The following is a 19,703-nucleotide window of genomic DNA, read 5'->3' on the forward strand; positions in this document are numbered from 1 at the left end:
GCAATTACCACCCTCCCATATTGTATATCATAGTTCCTTTCTTCCTATAAAGAAACCTTTTTAATCAATAAATCCCAAAATCCGCAGTTCATTTTTATTCATTTTCAGCAAAAAGTCCATAAAGGGTTTCCAGAACATGGTAAATGTGTTTTAAGGAGCAAGTTTTCCTTTATGTTGTTTTATTTTCTCTTAGTTTATGACACGAGCTCTTATTCGATAACACACACTGCAGTCTTTTCCTGCCCCACTTACAATGAGATCAGGGTCAAATTATTAATGGCAGATGAACTCAAGGGCTCCAACCTTGAAAAATTGAACTATCTTCTTGCAGATGTTTTTCCAACTGTCAGCATCCAAGTTGCTACGGGTAGTCCTCGACTTATGACCATCCACTTAGTGACCATTTGAAGTTATGACAGTGCTGAAAAAAGTGATTTACAACCAGTCCTTGTACTTACGACTGTCGCAAGATCCCTGCAGTCATGTGATCAAAATTTGAGCACTTGGCAAGTGGCATGTATTTACGACGGAGGCAGCATCCCGGGGTCACATGATTGCCATTTGCGACCTTCCCAGGGGGCTTCCAACAAGCAAAGTCAATGAGGGAAGCTGGATTCGCTTAACGACCATGGCAAAAACGTAAAATTGGGCACAACTCACTTAACAACTGCATTGCTTAGCAACGGAAGTTCTGGTCCCAATTATACATTGAGGACTATGTATTTTTGCTCTGCTGTCAGTTAAACTTAGGAAGAAATACTTAAGTTCTTAGTTGTAGCTTTGGCTTTATTTTGTTGTAACCTTGTTACATCTAATACTTTTTCTATTATTCTATTTTATAATTTCACTATTTTATTATTTGATTGTTATTTTATTATATTTTATGGCATTCCTATGTTATGACCTGTGGTTGCAACAATAAACTTACTTACTTTCTTACAGTCTTTTCCAGCTTGATACCATTCAGATGCACCAGACCTGGAGGGTATCTGGCTGGGTAGGGAGATTTGCTGTTTTTTTATTGTGCCTTCCAATTTCTTATGGCTCTGCGCCCCCTCAATCTGCTTAATCCTAGACCCAGTCGCTGTGCCTTGTTTAGGACCGGATCAAGTGTTTGGGGGATCGGATTACAATCTGTGTTCTCACCACACATGAATCACCCTCACCCCATTTGTGGCACACTCCAAAGGGCTGTGGAGGCCCAAAAATGTGCTTGGGAATGGAGCTGCAGGACACTGGTTACCCACCTCCCCGCAATATCTGTTATGCTGTCTGGCAGTTTGGGAATCAATTTAAAACGTGGCCGAAACTGACGCCAACTTTTATCCCATGTTTTCATTGTTAAAATGAAGCAGCCCAGGTGCTTTTTCACACATTTGGTGTGTTCTCATCCCCAGCTGTTTGTAAATGTGGGTGTTTGGGAATATTCATTTTGCTGAAAGATTCTACTGTGTTAGTAACATAACTGCATCTTCTCTTTTTCAGCAGTTTCTTTATACTTTTCTGGTTCATTATATTATGAAAGAGGGAGACACTGTACAGTCTCTCATGAATACTCATTTGTATAACACTATTAATGCCTTGTTTTGCACAACGAGAGAAGCAAAGAGAGTGCCGTACTTCCCAGGAGCTTACAAAGCACATCAGAACTATGATTCTCAGCAACTGACCATTCAGATGACTCTGAGCTTAGAGAAGAAGGCCCGCATCTTTGGTTTTGTAAGTGATGCTCCGTATCCCATCCTATGCTTTGAATTTATGGTATTTTACAGGTTTTGGTTAGAAACGTTTTTATTAAAAGTGAGCTGCTTGGAATTTATTGCAAAGTGTTTTGAATTAGTTGTCTCCCTGCTTCGGACATGTTTTTACTTAAGGAGATGCCAGAGGAGGAAACAAAAAGCCACATCTGGAGAGCCACAGCTGACCCGCTGAACGATTTATGACTTCTCCCAAACCCCAAGCCCAACTAGCCGCCTTCCATACTATCGCGATGCCCGAATAAGGGGTTCTCTCCCTCTTTGCTGCCTCCTAGTGGTCGTCCGGATATCAGCACTCCAGATCCGGCAGCCCCAGTCAGGTCTCGGCTGAGCGGCTGGCGGTTCCCCGCGCTTTGCAGGTGACCAGGTCGGAGCTGCCCTGAGTGCGGCGGGCCGGAACGGGCGACCTAGAGCCTGGTCGCCGAGGCGCTTCCAGGGCGGGGATCTCGCTCGAGCGTGGCTCCTCCGTCCTCGCTCGCTTCCCCGCGGCCACCTGGCTCGCACCCAGGACCCTGCCTGGTTGCGACGCGGAGGCCCCGTGCAGTGCTGCTTCCAGCCGGCGGAGGCTGCTGTGGTCGCGAGCCAGCGAGCGAGAGAGGCGCGGCAGCGGCGCCCTCCCCTCCTCCTCCTCCTCCTCCTCCCCTCCGCTTCTCCCCGCGGCGTCCTTGTCTCGGCATAGATAAGGCTGAACGAGCCGGCGGGAGATCGCGTCCGCCGGGCGCGCGCGCTGGAAGCCACGGGGAGGAGCAGCCGGGCGGGAGGAGCTGCCCGCTGCGGGGCACGAGGATCCGGAACAAGCTCAGCTTCCTCCTCCCCAGCTCCGGGAAGCCGAAGCCCTCTGTGCCTGCCGCCGCCTGGCCTGCCGGCGGCTCCTGGAAGAACGAGCCACCCCCACCCCAGCCCGCCCCGGGGTTTCTCCTCCTGCAGCCGCGGGGAAGCCCGGCCGCGGGAGCCTTCGCTCGCCCGCTTTTCTCTGCTGCTTCGGCTGCCCGCTCGCTCGCGTTCTCGCTCGCCCTGCCCCGGCCGCTGCCCCCTTCTCCTGCCCGGTCTCCTCCTCGGGTCGCTGCTGCTGCTGCTGCTGCCAGCCCACCCCTCGGAACGGCCCTGCCCCGCTTTCCTTTGAGGTGAGGGCTCTCCAAGTTCAAGGCGCTCGCCGGGAAGGGAGACTTGGGGAGCGGGTGGATGGCCGGCCGCCTTGCGCTTCCTTTGCAGGTGGCCAGTTCTCCGGCCGAGCACGCCTCGGTCTGAACGGTGCCCTCGCCCGGCCGCCCACCCCCTCCCTCCCTCCCTCCCTCACCCTGCAGAGACGGTCCCTGGGGAAGGAAGGCGAAGCCAGGCGCCCGTCCTAACCGGGCTCTTCTATTATGAGCGCTTCGCCCAATCAAGCGCCGCTCCGGGTTGATTTCTTCGGGCGACGTTTTGTCGGCGGCCTCCGCTGATTCCGCAGACCCCACCCCCTCCGATGAAGCCCTGGTCGCCAGGCAGGTCCCTCTGAATCCCCAGCCCGCCTCGCCGCCGCTTGCCCGGGAACCAGGGCCACCATGCCGGCGAAATTCCCGGGGACGCCCCGCTGCTCTTTCCGCGCCTTGCCTTTCCTTTTCGGCGCAGCTGCCCTGCTGGGGCTGCTGCCGGTGCTTCGGAGCTCTGGCTCGGATACTCCATCTTACCCCAACTTCGTGGCCAGGGGCATCACCTCCTCCCCGCCGGTGCCCGCGGAGAGCCCCCCCGGCTCCGGGCACCCCAAGAACGTTTCCACCAATGGGCACGGCAAGGCTCGGAAAGCTTTTCCAGTCCTGGGCATTGACTACGATCATGTGCGCTTGCCCTTTGAGATTGCCCTCTGGATCCTGCTCGCCTGCCTGATGAAACTGGGTACGTTGGCTCTGGGTGCGCATGGGTGCGCATGGGTGGGTGTGTGTCTGTGTGGGTGAGAGAGAGTTATGGGCAGGTAGGAGAAGGACTTTGTTTGCTGGAAGGTGTCCCCCCAGGGCTAGGTTTCCAAACGCCCTCTTTCCTGGGAGGCTGCTGAAGCCGTGCAGAAGTGTGGCCCTTGGGGAAAGGTTTCTCCGGCGATGCTCCATAGCCGTATGACGTGCACAGGTGCTCAGGAAATTATGGAAGGCAGCTTCCAACAATCTAGAGAAGAAGGGCCAGGATGAGTGAAAAGGCAAGTTCATGTGCTCTTCAAGCTGCTTCTCTCTCTTAGCATGTGCTCTGTATTACTTGACCCACAGCATTCCCATGGGTCAGAGGCGGCCTCAGGGAATAGTCAAAGAAGTCATGGTGCAATCAAAGGTCCATCTGATGAGCATAAAAAACAGGTGGATCTTCAGTTGCACCTTAGTGGCTACCATTGTGATTTTTTTGCCCACTCTTTGGGCACACCCCTGCATGTATAAAAAGTATATTTCTGGAATGATACCCCATTCTTTCAGATTAACCTTGTAACTAAGTGTACTGTGCGCTGGGCAGCATAAAGGTTATTCTGGTTTATTTTTGGAAATTTAGGTCGATCAGGAATGCAACTGGTGAGCAAAGAGGAAGTTAAGTTGATTATGGTCCCAAGGCTCATGTGGACATGGACTAAATTGTATTCCTCCACTATCTGTTTGTGACTGTGTCCACTGGGACACAGCTGAGTCTGCAGGAGAAAAGAGTGTGTTTTTCCCTAGCAGCCAAGGTATGTTTTTAATGTGGGTGCCCCCCCCATCTAGTTATATGACCTTCTTCTCCAATCAGATGTCCTGTTGGTATGTTGGCTTTGTCCATGCTGACTGGATAGAATTGGAGTGAGAATGCAACACACCTGGAAGATGCCTGGAGAAAAGGTTGGCCTATTAGAATAGCTGGGCAGCTCTCTGTTGAGAATAATATGAACCTCTGGAGAGTCCAGGCACTGTGAATTCTAGATTTTGTTTTCTTGTCTCCTTCAGGACTTCATTTGGTTCTGAGAAACCTTGGTTGACTAGGCTTTTTTTCATTGGAGGTATGTGTACCAGAACTCCTGGAAAACTCAACTAGATAGCACGTACTTTGCCTGCAGAAGGCACCATGTTTAATATCTGGCAAGGCCATCTGAGTGTGGGGAAGTTGCTATGCTATACTTTGTAGCTTGATGGACCAGTGGACTAAGAAGATAGGAAAACTTCCCATGTTCCTGAGAAAGATGTCCCCAAGGCCTGAATATTTCTGATCAGGGTTCTTTTAGGCAAGTAATGTCCTGAACTTAAGCAGCAGAGGACACTGATGAGATTTAGGGAAAAAACATGTCCCATTATCACACATCTCTTTATCTAAGTTTGGATTTCAAGTTTGGCTTCTGAATCTAGGGGGAATAGCTTCGCTTGGCTTTCCTTGGGAGAGCAATAATATTTATACACCAAGTCACAGAAAGCCTGTCTGATTTGGGAAAGGATAGTACAACTGATATGGAGTAATGCACTTTTTCCCACTCCATCAAAATTTGCCTTATAAATGGAAAACTTACCCCAAAAGACAATATGAGTAGGCTGCAAGCTTATCTCTGAACGTGTTGCTTATTGTTTTCAGTGGTGCCTGTCTGGTATACATTCTAACTTTTTGATTTAGACTGGACAGTTACCGTAATTATAGGGTATACCTGCTAAAAAAGAGACTGATACTTTAAGGCTGGGGAGAAGTACTCTGTGCACATACTGTTTCGTTTATTAAGGAGGAACGCAGGTTCTTTCTCCTGGACAAGAGTATGTTTCTTCTGTGTATCGTTCTTGCCCATTGACCGACCCACAAAAAAATTAAGAAACTGGTCCATTGGGGAAGTGCTCTTGTGCAAGCTTTTAGACAAGAAAGAATATTGTAGAAGAGCGCAGTTGTGTTGTCACGCACTTTCCGTTCCTAAATGAAGCCTGTGCAGGAGATCTTCCCTGTGGGTTTATGGCTAGTTACTTTGTAAAGGGCCTCTTTCAAATGATTACAGTTAGTCCTTGACTTACGACCACAGTTGGGAATTTTCATTGCTAAGCGATACAGTTGTCAAGTGAGTCACGCCTGATTTTATGACTGTTTTTGCTGTGACCATTAAGCGAATCATGTAGTCATTAAGTGAATCTGGCTTCCCCCTTTGACTCAGCTTGTCGGAAGCTGCCTGGGAAGGTCGCAAATGGTGATCACATGACCTCAGGATGCTGCAACTGTTATAAATACATGCTGGTTACCAAGTGCCCGAATTTTAATCACATGACCATGGGGATGCTGTGACAGTCGTAAGTGCGAAGACGGGTCATAAGTTACTTTTTTCAGAGCTGTCGTAATTTCAAACGGTTGTTAAACAAATGGTTGTAAGTTGAGGACTACCTGTGTTTCTAAATAGAGTTTTAATGTGGAAGGGAAGAAAGAAGGAAACAAAATTGTGCTTTGCATGGTCAGATCTTAGACAGAGTTGAAATCTCTGCAGCTGAACTCTGTAAAGTAGGGATTGGATCTGCTGCTTGTGAAGGAATGGCGTGTTATTGAAGAATCTGGCAATGCAAAATTGCTCTACAAGCAAAGAGCCCTGGTTAATCCACAGCATTTCTGGATAGGATTGGAAAAGAAACACCTATCTTAAACCCTGGAATGCTGCTGCCAGTCCGTGTGCCTTTGTGGAGTCTGTGATCCTCTAGATCAGTGTTTCTCAACCTCAGCAACTTTAAGATGCGTGGACTTCCAATCCCAGAGTTCCCCAGCCAGTATGCTGGAAGTTGAAGTCCATGCATCTTAAAGTTGCTGAACTTGAGAAACAAAATCCACCAACATTTTGAGGGCCGTAAGTTCCCACCAGAACCTAAAAATATGATTGTATCCACATATCATACTGTTTGCTTAACCAGGTTTCAGTCAGTCATAGAATCCTAAGGTTGGATAGGACTTTGGAGGTTTTCTAGCCCAACCTCCTGCCCAGGACAGGAATCCTCAGACCATCCAAGACAAACGGTTGCCCAAACTTTTCTTGAAAACCTCCAGTGTTGGAACATTCACCGCTCTAGGAGGCAGGATGTTCCATTGCTTGATAGCTTTCACGGAATTCTTATTTCCTCCTTATTTCAAGTTGGGTTCTTTCTCTGTAAAGGTTCTGCCCATTGGTTCTAAGGAGAATAAATCCATACCCTCTTCCCTGTGACAGCCCTTCAGATCATAATAGGTTCACCTAATGCTCTAAGCCAGTGTTTCTCAACCTTGGCAATGTGAAGATGGGTGGACTTCAGCTCCTAGAATTCCCCAGCCATTCCCCATGCTGGCTGTGGAATTCTGGGAGTTGAAGTCCACCCATCTTAAAACCGCTGAGGTTGAAAAACACTAAGCTGAAGCCAAAGAAACCACTTCATTGCTTAGAATGCTGTATGAAGCTGGTAAGCACCTAGGTCAATGTTTCTAAACCTTAGCAACTTTAAGCTATGTGGACTTCAACTCCCAGGATTCCCCAGACAGCATGGCTGGCTAGGGAATTCTGGGAGTTGAAGTCCACACCTCTTAAAGTAGCCAAGGTCGAGAAACACTGACCTAGATCGATTGATCCAATGATGTAAATTGAGATAAGGCGTCATCCTGTATTTCTGAGCAACAGACCTCTGATCACAAAATGTTTCTATTGTAACTCTGGTTTAGGAAACACCAAGGAACAATTCTGACATGCAGCAGTTCAAACGGTTCCCCAAGAAAATAAGCTAGAAGAGGTTAAAAAGTTAGAGGTATGTGATCCCCATTTGTGGCTGTTGTATGGCCCTTGAGTCCACGCCAAACCAGCTCGAGCATCCATTTCTCTCTGCGCTGGGAAAACTGCATCTCGGTTGCCTCCTAAGGATGAACTCCAGCAAGATTTATTGATAGGATTTATACAGTTTATTGACTACCTGAGTCTTGAAGGACTCTAGGTGTACAAAGCATAAAATGTAATAACCACCATAATAGTATATTATAATACAAAACTATTATTTTGGCCTTTTGACTAAGACAGTGTTGTCCAAACTTGGCCACTTTAAGATGAGTGGATTTCAATGGCTGGCTGGGGAATTCTGGGAGTTGAAGTCCACTCATCTTAAAGTGGCCAAGTCTGGACAACACTGGACTAAGATCAAGTGTAGTACGATTTAGTATTAATCAAATATTGTAATGTAGCCTGATATGGGGTAGTTAATTTGAAATATGCCGCGGAGTGGAGCAGAACTGGATCTAGTTGTCCTAAATGTGCTTCCTTGGTGAGATCTTTTTAAGGGACCAGTGTGCCAAGATGTGAGAGATGGAAAGCTCAAATCACTGTGGAGCAGATCCTTCATTTCCCCATAACTTTCTTGGACACAAGGGAGACCACCTTTGCAGCACCATCTGGGCAAGGAATAGAAGTAGTCGGAGAGCCGAGCTGTAGATCTGCTTTTACTTGCAGCCTTTTTTGCCACCAACTGCCATTGTGGAATAGGGACTGAAAGAAGAACTACTGGACTTTAGCAGTACAGCAGTTGTGACAAATCATCCCCAAAGTCGAGGCAACAGACTTTTTTAATGCTTTGAATGGGTAGAAGGTGTAGTTCTGTGGTAAGGTGCCATCTTCATGTTAAGATTTCCAGCTTCAATCCATGGTGTCTGCGAGTGGAAAGATTGAGTCGTAGGTTGTGGCACCTGGTCCATGGAATGATCTTTCCCTGTTCGATTGGCCCCAACCCTGTTAGCCTTTTTAATTTTTTTTTAATTAAAATATATATAGCAAGAAATAAAATACATGTACAGGTAGTCCTCCTATAGCGACTGCCTTGTTTAGCGACCTTTTTCGAGGAAAAGGTAACTTTGCGACCAATCCTCGCATTTATGATCTTCGCGGGTCTGTAAAGCAAAGGAAAGCTGAAGGAAGATTGTAAGCACAGTCGCGGTTTCACTTAACAACTGCTTCGCTTAACAACCAAGTTGCCAGTCCCAATTGTGGTTGCTAAACAAGGACTACCTGTACAAGGAATAAAATGGCAGAATATAAATAGTGGAATGCAAATAAGTAAACAAGGAATCTAAAAGGTCATAAAAATTGCAATTTCCCAATGTATCAATTACTTATGAAATTGTAAAATATATCATGTCCTTTTTTTAAGGAGAAACTGAGAAACCCTATGAAGCTTTACACTAAGAATACCCGGTTAACCCAGTGTCAATCACTAAGACTATAAAGTACAATAAATTAAATCAGTACTTTTTTGGGGGGTGCCTTTGAGTCAGTGTTGACTCCTGGGAACTGCTTGGACTAGTCCCTGCAGTTTTCTTGGCAAGATTTCAGAAGTGGTTTGCCCTGGCCTCCTTCCTGGTCCAAGGTCACCCAGCTGGCTTTGTGCCTAAGGCAGGACTAGAACTCACAGCCTCCTGCTTTCTAGCCTGGTACCTTCACCACTCTACCAAACTGGCTGTCTAAATCAGTACTAGAAATCTAATCTTCCACAGAGTTGAGATGTACACTTTATATACAGAAGCCTGATGGTCTTCAAGAAGGCTTTGAAGACCAGGCTGTTCCCTCCACGCTGGGTCAGGGTGCTAGATGAACCCATCTCAGGAGGTGGAGTTCATATTGGTATGCCCCGACTGTATGTCTGTTGTCTTTGTTGATTTTTTATTGTTTGTTGCTGGAGATATTATGATTTTGTTTTTACTGTTGTACACTACCTGGCGTTGTACTTTTGTGAGTTGGGCAGCTATATACTTCATTGGATAAATAAATTATATGAACCAGACACTGCAGAGCTAGAATCACATTAAATGCCCAATTCTCACAACACGTTTAACTAACAGCCAAATTAACTCATTTTCCGGATGCGCAGAATCATTGAATCATAAACCTAATAGAGTTAGGTTCCTGCAACATACTAAGCCAGGAAAAAAACAAAACAAAAACGAATTAACATTCACCAGGCTCCTCATGTTGCACTGTTGCTGGTTGTGTAACTGATTTCGGGTCAGGTGTGTTGTCTGAACACAGCCCCTAGGTAGATGAGCAAAGAGCACTTGGGTTTTTCTGCAGCTGAGCCCAACACCATTTTTGCTGTAGCATTTCAGGGCTGTGTATTGATGGTCACTCCTTGGACCTAGATGGCAATGGATGAGAACATGGAAAAACATCTCTGTAGAAGTTGGTGGAAGTCAGGAGGAGGCTGTGGGGGAGCTGAGCTGTAGCTAAACAAGTGCCCCGTTGCAAGCATCTCTGTGTATCACCCTTGGACTCCTGCTACGGTTTGCGGTTGGCTTCCTGCCCGGCGTTTTGGAAGACTGGCAAATTACTGTCTTTTATGCTGACTGGTGGAAGGGCAGAGGGAGAAAAATGTGGGGGGAAATCAAGAAGAGGTTTCTAGCCATGCTCAGATGGAGGGGTAGTCGGTTACCTGGCATTTAATTTCAGTTAAATGTGCTGTGTCTGCTCTGTAGGGACACAGAGGGTGTTGTCTGCAGGGAGGGTTGGGTATTAAATAAAGTCTGCTTTGAATCAAGCTTGACTCCTGGTTATTTCAGGACATGTCTTGTGCTTTCCTTGGAAATAATACAGAGTTGGTTTGCCTTTGCCTTATTTTGAGATGTTTTTTCAAGTTTCCCAGCTAGCCTACAGCTGTGGGAGTTCCTGGTGGTCTCCTATCCAAGTATTCACCAACTCCTACTCCACTTACCTTTTGGAGATCTGTCAAAGTCGTCTAAATGCTGCGGCTGCTGCAAGTTCATGAACCGCCACTTGCAAATGATGACGCTAGCTTTATTCTTAACTTACAATACTGCATTTTTAAGCTCCAGAGTAGATGGGAGGGTTTGAATGAAGACACAGGCAAGACTACTGTTGCAATATGGCACCTGATTTGGGGATAATGAATTTGTTTTTAATGAAACTTAATTCACTTTCATAATTATTATTCTGGTCTCATCCCTGTATTTGTAGGTTGGCCTAAGCCACATTTTGTTTAACCATGATTTGTTGAATAGGCCACAGTTGGCTGACTTCAGAAATCACAATAATTACTTGGATCACAACCGTTACTAATATTACAGGCAGTATTAATTACTTGATAACTTAGCACATTGTGGGCAGTCACCTTGTACAGGTTATCCACAACTGGGAGCCATAATCTTGTTTACTCAAATCCCCAAAGCAGCCAACAAATTAAAGACAAAAAAGGGGAATCAGTGGCTCTAGAAAGTTATTTCTGCTCATCAATCTTTTTAGCGCGAAGGAAGATATACAGGGAGTGCCAAAAGTCAGGCCCCATAGGCCAGTCATAATATGTTTTATTAATGTTATTAATTAATTTTTTTTCCCCAGCAAAAATGTTCAAAGATCGTGCACCAAATGAGTAAGGGAGGGTTTGGAAGGAAATGGCAACCGGTTGGAACATTTAATGTAATGCAATACTTCTTAAACATTTTGCTCTGAGGACCTCTTCCCGCTTTAAAAAATTATAGAGGACCCTAAAAGAGCCTTTGGAGTTAAATTTATCAGTATTTACCGTATTAAAAAATGTGAATTGATGCCTTTGTGGAATATTTAATTATTGAATCATGTAAAAATAGCAATATTAAACCCATTAGATATTAACAGAAATGAAACATTTTTCATGAAAAAATACTATACTTTTAAGAAATAAAAAATAAGAACGAGAAGAATTGTTTAACCTTCTTGCAAATATCTTCAATATCTGGCAAATAATTTTGATTTTGTGGACCCCTGAGAGGGTCTTGGGGGATCTCCAGGGGTCCTTGGACCACACTTTAAGAAACACTGATACACTGTAATGCAGTGTTTCCCAACCTTAGGCCACTTTAAGATGCGTGGACTTCAACTCCCAGAATTCCCCAGCCAGCTGTGCTGGCTAGGGAATTCTGGGAGTTGAAGTCCACGCATCTTAAAGTGGCCAAGGTTGAGAAACACTGATGTAATATATATATAATAAATTATCTATGCCGCCTGGCTTTTGATATATCCTGTACTGTAGGTATATTCTTCATTGGTAGGGCATTATTGCTAGCTATAGTTATGTACTATATTTCTATGCAGATATGCTTTCTTTTTTATTTCTTTCCAAAATGTTTGAGGGATCTAAGCTCAGTAGCAACAGAATCCCTGTTCAGAAAGCAAGATGTTCTAAGCTATGTTCTTGGGATCGACCAGTAAAGCAGATTTAGAGATGTTGGAGCCCTTTCTTGTGTGCAGATCATACAGAACTAAGCAGACAGATGGTCTGACTTCACAGAAGGTAGCTTCTGATGTATTTCCTGTATCATTCCAAATGTTTAACTTTCTCTTTAAAAAAAAAATTGAAGAATAAAATAAATGCCTACCTCAAAGAAAAAAGAAGAAAACGAGAAAGGACCTAGTGGATGGAAGATAAAACTTCATTAAATAAACAGCATTTATAATTGCCATAAAATTTTAAAATGCAGTGTTGCCTTATTTCAATGATTAATTAAAGTTTAGCTCTCTTGAAAGAATTGCTAAGGTTGCTATTTAAAATGGTGTCACCGCTACTGTCTGTTGGGGCTAAAATCTGCATGCAGAATTCCTCGTATATTTTTTCATGCCGTCCTAGTTGGTATGACGAAAGGGGTGTTTTTTCCCCCAGGAAAACCTTAAATGGATAGAATAAAGTTGCTGTTATTTCTAAATCCTATGCCACAATAAAGCCGGTTCTTTCTTGGCTGCCTAAATACAAACTTCCAAAGTAGAGCTCTTTTTAATCTCAGGCAAAATTAAGGTTGTCCATGTTGTCTTAATGCAATGTACCCCTCTAGAACCTGCAGCTGGATCCTTGATGTGAGGTTGATCAGTATATTAAATAATCTTGGCTTTTACAAAAAACAAATGCATGGCCAAAGGGTGGGGCTTCATATGGTGGTGGCCACCATCTTGATTTTTTTAACCCCCCTCCCTGTGGACATCTCTGGCTGTGATCATTTCCACCTATTCCTGCATATGAAGCCCAGGCTGGACATGTGATCGGGTGCTAAAGGCCCATGCCTGCTCAAGAGTCACTCTGATCTGAGATTAGTGCTGCTGTTGTTGGTCCTCACAATGCTGTGGAGCTTCTGAGAGGCTGAGCTCATTAACTTCTGTGATTAATCTGCTCCAGAGAAAAACTTGCAAAACATGTTCGGCATGTTTTCTGTGGGGCGGGTAGCTTCCTGGTGGTGGTGTAAAGGCTGAATGGTGAGGAAGCAGCCAGAGTTCCTAGGCTGGAGGTCTGTTCCATAAATATCCCCCAAAGGCCACCAGGTCTTCCTTTGCACATTGTCTCTGGGTATATGGCCTCATTCTTATCAGCAGTAAAGAGTCTGGTCTAGCCAAGTTGTATCAGAGAGTCTTCTGCCAAGTAAGCTCTTGATTGAAGAAAGAATTAAGTGGCTAGAGGAGATTTACCTCCTACCTTGAAGGTTTCCTCCTCTATCCCTATAACTTTCTAGATCTTCTAAGCAGCAGTAGTCCTCCTTCTCCTTCTCCTTCTCCTTCTCCTTCTCCTTCTCCTTCTCCTTCTCCTTCTCCTTCTCCTTCTCCTTCTCCTTCTCCTTCTCCTTCTCCTTCTCCCCCCTCACGCCTGCCTGCCTGCCTACTCCCCTGCCTACTCCCCTTTCCTCCTTCCTTCCTTCCTTCCTTCCTTCCTTCCTTCCTTCCTTCCTTCCTTCCTTCCTTCCTTCCTTCCTTCCTTCCTTCCTTCCTTCCTTCCTTCCTTCCTTCCTTCCTTCCCCCCCAACCCTTCTTCCCTTTGCTGCAGAAAGCAAATGAAGCAAGGGAGGAACAAAGAATGGGGCAAGATACAGATTAGCTGCTGGTTTTAGTGTTCCCATTGTACGGATGATGGGAGCACCACCCTTGAAAGCTGGGGTGAAGGTGAGGGCCCTTATGGAGTAGTGTGCAGTGGTGTGAAAATACCATATGGAAAGGGCTGAAATGAATGCAGTGAAGAGGGAGGATGGATCAATTTATTTCCAATCCATGTTTTGTTTCCATCTATTGCAGCTAGGAATTTTTAAATCTCAGGAAAACATGTCTATGCACTTAACTTTCTTAGTCTGACATGTGTTTTTCCTCAGAATACAAATTTAATCCATATAGTACTTGCCGTAAAACACACCTTTTGGGTGGATTTTGGTGTGTTTTTAAAGTCGCGATTTACCTTCCAGGGATTGGAGTTATGTGCAGACTGATGGATTACTGTGTTCTAATCTGCGTGTTGGCTTTGGCAGCGCAAATTAAGTTGGCTAACTCCAAATTGCAGAATGCAAAGTGAAATTCTCAAACATCCGTAGCGCTGGTGGAGAAAAGCCTTGATGATATATTATAAAGGTGTGTGGAGAACGGGGGTGAGATTCAAGGTGCTCGAAATAGCCCTCTATTATTCTGTAAAATATTGGCGGGTGGGCAGACGTCTACAACCGGCAGTCTCAATTTTAGGTCAGACCAAAATGGATAATTATCTAGGAGTGGTTTGCAGCCTTAGCTCAGAGATCTCAATTGCGGTGTTCAGACTAACAATTTACAGTAGTTCCATATTCTAGTGTCTCTCAAATAAATATGGGTTGCTAAAATTTATTATTGGATACATGCACTGCTTGATCCTACTAATGTGGGGTAAGTCCAGAAGTGAAGGCTTGATCCACATTTCCAGTTTATCACCTACACCTCTGTGTCTGGGTGTTTAATGATCACTGTATCTAAATCTGGTTGTAGTAGCAAGTCGGGCAATTCCAGACCCATCCAAAATAACAGGGCATACGTTTGTCTAGTAGTTCCTTCACCCTTGTGTTGCTTAAAGCATATCTTTCTCTAATTGTACGTCCTGCCCATCGTTCACAGATGAGCCGTTGTGTGAGTCTCCCAACCACCTTCTGTTTGCTTGTTTTCACAAAACTGAAGGAAGGGGTGAGGCATCGCTATTTGAGTGAGCCTACTATTTTTTTTTAACAAAATGCATTCATCCTATGCTCTGTGGCTGGGAACAATGCTTAAGTCAAACGGATGGCATAAGAATATATATAGAACCTCCGTCTTCAAGCCAGGATTGCCATTATCCCTAGCCAGTGTTCTCGTCTGTAATGATGACAGTTGGAGTTCCAAATGTTTACTGAGCACCGGTCTGAAGCCAGCTGTTTCAGAAAGTAATGGACATGTTCGATTAAACAGATCAAGCTATTCTATTTTAAAACTTCCTCATTGGATTAATTGGTTTTCTAAGCTGACACCTTTTCAGGTAAGCTGGTGCCAGGAAGCAGTTGAGAAGGGGTACGCCCTGTCCCCTGTCCTCTGGGTTTGGATATAGTGGTTCCTATTTCACATTTAAAATGATCTTTTTTTAAAATGTTTGCCCTCAGGTGAAAAACTGTACTGCTAAAGAGGCATAAAGTTTTCCATGATTAATCTAGGGAAAAAAGAAAGTTCTGTCCTGATTCCTGGGTGCTGTATGGCCTCCTTTTTAATTTATCGCCTCATGATATTTTTTTTAATTATACCGTTGCGCACCATCATTCATGTAGGTCAGTGTTGTCCAAACTTGGCCACTTCAAGATGAGTGGACTTTAACTCCCAGAATTCCCCAGCCAGCATGGCTGGCTGGGGAATTCTGGGAGTTGAAGTCCACTCATCTTAAAGTGGCCACGTTTGGACAACACAGATGTAGGTAATTACTCACTGTATATGTAGTCCACGTTAGTCAAATATTAACCAGGTTGCAAGCTACAACAGGCTACAAATACCTTTTTTCCTGCTAGCTCTTCTACTAAGGTACATTTTTGCATGTTGAGTTTTATTTTCAGGAACATTTTCTTTTCAGATCAAGCATGAAAAAAAGAAGGAAAAGCTCTCCCGCTGACTCCAGTTTGCTAGAGAACAAGATAATTGAGAAATCAGAATTCAGAGCAACAGCTTAAGAATACACTTTGTCTTGATATTAAGGAGAAAAGGAAAGGGCATCACATTCCTTGTGGATGGGAAGCAAAATACAATTGTTTCCAAGCAGAAGTATAAGAAATTGTCTGTTCCTTGAGGCCCAGATAGTTTTGGTAGAAACTTGTGTAAGTTGGTTAACATTTAAACACAAAGAAGTGTTTTGAAATGAAATCCTCACCAGAATCTTGATTGACCCCAACAGAGTTGGGCCTGTATATTGTATTCCCAATGTAGTTGCTGCCAAATTACTTATTTACCCCTCCCTTTACTATCTAGAGAAAGAATGGAGAATCTGAGACCCTCCAGATGTTCCTGAACTCCTACCATCTTTTACCACTGGTCTTGCTGGATGGACTCTTGGATCTGCTAAGTGGGGAAACTCTGTGTGTAGCCTCCATTTCCAGAGGCATCCATGTATCTGATGGAATATCTAGGAACTTGGGATAGTTTGGGATGCTGATGATGGTGCAAAGCAGCTTCTTGGAAATTGGGGCATGGGAAAGCATTCTCAAGGTGATGCTCTTAGGCGGCCTTGAACTTGACAGAAAAGCACAAGGCTGGTTTATGTCTACAGTTGCCTGGTTGACTTTGGAACTCCGTGGCTAGGTGAATTCATAGCATGAGTTCCACTAGTACCAGAAGTGTACTCAGTCCTCAGATGTGCCTATTCTAGGTATGTTGAGGAGAACCAGTGAGGCATTTTGTATTAATTGAAGCTTCTCTAGGCTCATGTGTTTCCAGTGATGCATTTAGCAAGGGAGAGAAACCCTCATTCAGTTGTAAGGTGAATGCGGAAGAACATAGGTCCAGTCTTAATCATTTCCAGTTGAAAGGTTCAAATAATGGAGAGCTGTAGCCAGTCAGAATAGATGATACCAAAGGCTTGGGGGACGCTGTTTCTCCATTTCCCACCTAAAACCTGATTAGGAGCTTACACATAAATCTGCCCTGAGTTTTTCATCTATTAGCTATTGATCTTAACTCCTGTAGCCCAAGGCTAATGTCTTGTATATCTAACTTTCTCACATCCTTTCTAATGTACTCTGGCTTTCTGATTTCTAGGTTTGGCTCCTTCCTTTCTGACAAGGACAGTTTGCCTTTAGATCATTAAACCATTCACAAAGTTGAACTATCTAAGCCTCTTCTCTTATTCTCTGTTTCAGCTTGGTGCCAAAGCACTTCTTGGGCTTGTCCTATCTTATCTAACCTATCTTTTACTACTGTTTTACACTATCCTCTCTATTCTATGCCTCCTATCCTATATCTTATTATATTTCTGGGGATTCTCCAGCTTCACCTCACCCTACTGCTATGAACAGGGCTGCTATTTCAGGCTTCCCCCCCCTGTTTTTTTGTCATTTCTGGCTGCTACTTTTGCTTTTAGTGGCTTCTGGATCATCTGGTGGCCAGTGTCAGCTCCCTGGGCCTTCTCTAAACAGGTGTCCACCTTTTGAGCTTCCTCCCGATAGTTGTTAGCCTTCTGGGTTTGATGGATAGCTGACAGCACTCTGGCATCTACATGCCATTCTTAGCATTCTGGGGTTCTTGTTAGCTCCTCAACAAGTCACCGGATCCTCAGTTCCACAGACTTGCCTTGCCCATCTGTCTCCATGCATTGCCATCTCCAACATCCCAACCCACCTCTGATCTTCCGCTGTCAGCTGGGAACATCTCTGTTCCTACTATTGCTGGCTTCTCTTACAGCTCCTCTTCAGGCGTTCCCTGGCCCTCAGTGCCACCACAGATTATTGGCGCCTTCTTAAGACTCTGGATTCTTTTCCATCAACACCATTGTGCTTGAGTTGCTCCAGTTGGCATTCCTCTTTTAACCACCACTGACCCTATCTCCAACTGTTCCAGTTGCCACTCTACTTTGGGGTATTCTTTGCCTGGCTGATAGCCATATTATGTTGAAGTCATGCCCTTGTAAGCCCTTCATGGAGTGCCCCTCTACAAGACCTTAAGCTTTACTCCTTTTGGGCACAATACTATCTTGCCTTTCCTTTTGTAAGCCTACACTTTAATCACTTAAGACACAATACTATTTAGACTTGATCTTTGTAGGCTTTTTCTTTCTTCCAGGAGCCTTTATTCTGGTTTCTTGGAGATGCACTACTACCTGTTTGTTCCTTTATAGGTCTGTACCTTCCACTACCAGCTCCATATATTGTAGATTTGATTTAGGGATGGGACAGGCTCAAGGAGGAGACAATAGAATTCCTGTGTACCAGGAACTTTTTACTACATAAAGTTACAAATAAAGGTTTGAAACTACATCAGAGGTTCCAACCTTGCTTGTTTCTAAATAATTGTCTATCCTACTTAGCCCTTAAACCTGCAGCCCACTATAGTTCTATCAATTATCAATTGTTTTATCTCTATGCTCTCTTTTCTATGTTTTCTCATACTGAGTCCACAGAGTGCCTATTTATTAAATTTATATACCGCCCAACTTCCAGCTACCCTGCTAATGATAATGTACAGTTTATTTAACTATGTTTTGTTGTATAATCTACAAACTAGATGTGATTCGCTCAAAGGGCAAAATGCCCCAGTTTTACACCAGCAAGTGGTAGAATTGAGGTAGCAAAGTGTCTTCAAGGACACAACTTGAAAAGACTATATGACTGTTAACTCAGACTGTTGAGAAGAAAATTTAACAGAACAAATTCCTGGACTATAACATGGGTTTTGTAATAGGTTTTCAGAAAAGTGGATATAAGCATAGGAAGTTCTTATCTACATATACATCAAGAGGTGGATAAACTGGGGATCACTTAAAAGTTTCCCTTAACATTGCCATTGATTTTTCTTTGGACCTTCTTCTGGAGATAAAATTTTGAATATTACCCAGTTCTCAGTATGTGATGACAGTCACAAGGCATTAGCCATCTGTTCCTTGACATTTGTCAAGGAGCCAAACATTAGACACAGAGCATCTCCAATGAGGAATGTTCATGATTAGGGCTGTAGCTCCTGCTTAGTTTTTTTCTAATTTTTCTGCCTTTTTTTCCTTCCTTTGTCAAAATATTGTGTTCCTTTTTCTTTGTGGAGGCCTGCTTTTATCTTCCATTTTGCATAAATAGTCCTTCCTCCTTTCTTCCTCAAGACACTGTCTTGAGCACAGAATTTATCTATGTCGGGGTAGGCAACCCAGTATTTGTACAGTTTTCAGACTTCAGTATCTGTAAGCCCCAGATAGCATGGTTTAAAGCAGGGGGTTGTGGGAGAACACCAGATTGGCTACCCCTCATCTGCCTGCTTCTTTAGATGCCTCCGTTTAAGTCACAGTGATGCGCATCACACAATAAGCATTTAAAGTTAGAAGATTGCAACGTATGAAAGGACCAAGGTAGAGCAGAATAAAAAGTAATGAAAATAACTACTTACTACAGACAAGAATTTAACTGGTTTCCTAGTTGAAAATAGTAATTATATGATGTCGCAAAGGAAAAGTATGGAGGGGTATATTCACTTGCATTGGTTGTCATGGGTCCAGAGGTTGGGAGTCACATCTGAAAACACCCTCTTCTCTGAATTGGTCTTTCAAGATCAAGAAGGCAAAATGAACTTCTGCGTGGCAAAAGAGTGATGAGGGAAGACCTCTGGTTCTCTGATTCCTCTTTGAGAGTCTAAAAGAAACCTTTACTAGTTGGGTTGGTACTTGGATGGGAGATACCAGGGCTGTTGGCTAGACTGGGAAGTTGGAAGAACACCCCAAGCAAAGGCAGTAGCAAAGCTGCCAAGAAACCTGCATGGAGCTTGACTCAAGGGCCTCTGTATCTTTTCAGTTTCTACTCAGAACTCAGTAGGTCTTTTTCCTCCTCCCCCCAGTTCTGCTTTTGGACCCACTTTTGGCCTTGCCTCCTTTCTCTGCTAAGCTTCGTGTGGTCAAGCTCATCAGCTGAGGTAGCTTTTTTGCTTTGCTGGGCCTGTGGTAATGAGTGAGTCACTGCAGTTCTTCTCTACCTCTTGTTGGTTGTGCAGCCCTTGAGTTGCGTGACTCTTCTGGGTCAGCCTGTAAATACTTCCCCCCAAACACC

At 44.3% G+C, this 19,703-nt stretch overlaps 1 protein-coding gene across 1 annotated transcript in view; it reads left to right on the plus strand.

Moving 5' to 3' along the window:
* The first annotated feature begins 2,435 nt into the window (after positions 1–2,435).
* SLC9A1 (solute carrier family 9 member A1) overlaps positions 2,436–19,703 on the plus strand; it is a 75,438-nt gene continuing 58,170 nt past the window's right edge. Inside the window, exon 1 of the mRNA XM_007425867.4 lies at positions 2,436–3,629. Within this exon, the coding sequence (XP_007425929.1) occupies positions 3,299–3,629 (331 nt within the window). The 5' untranslated portion in view covers positions 2,436–3,298. The remainder of the gene's footprint in view (positions 3,630–19,703) is intronic.

Source organism: Python bivittatus, unplaced genomic scaffold (assembly GCF_059951505.1).
Source record: "Python bivittatus isolate LINGU-HERP-01145 unplaced genomic scaffold, Pbiv_v1 ctg000310_np1212, whole genome shotgun sequence".
Lineage (NCBI taxonomy): Eukaryota > Metazoa > Chordata > Lepidosauria > Squamata > Pythonidae > Python > Python bivittatus.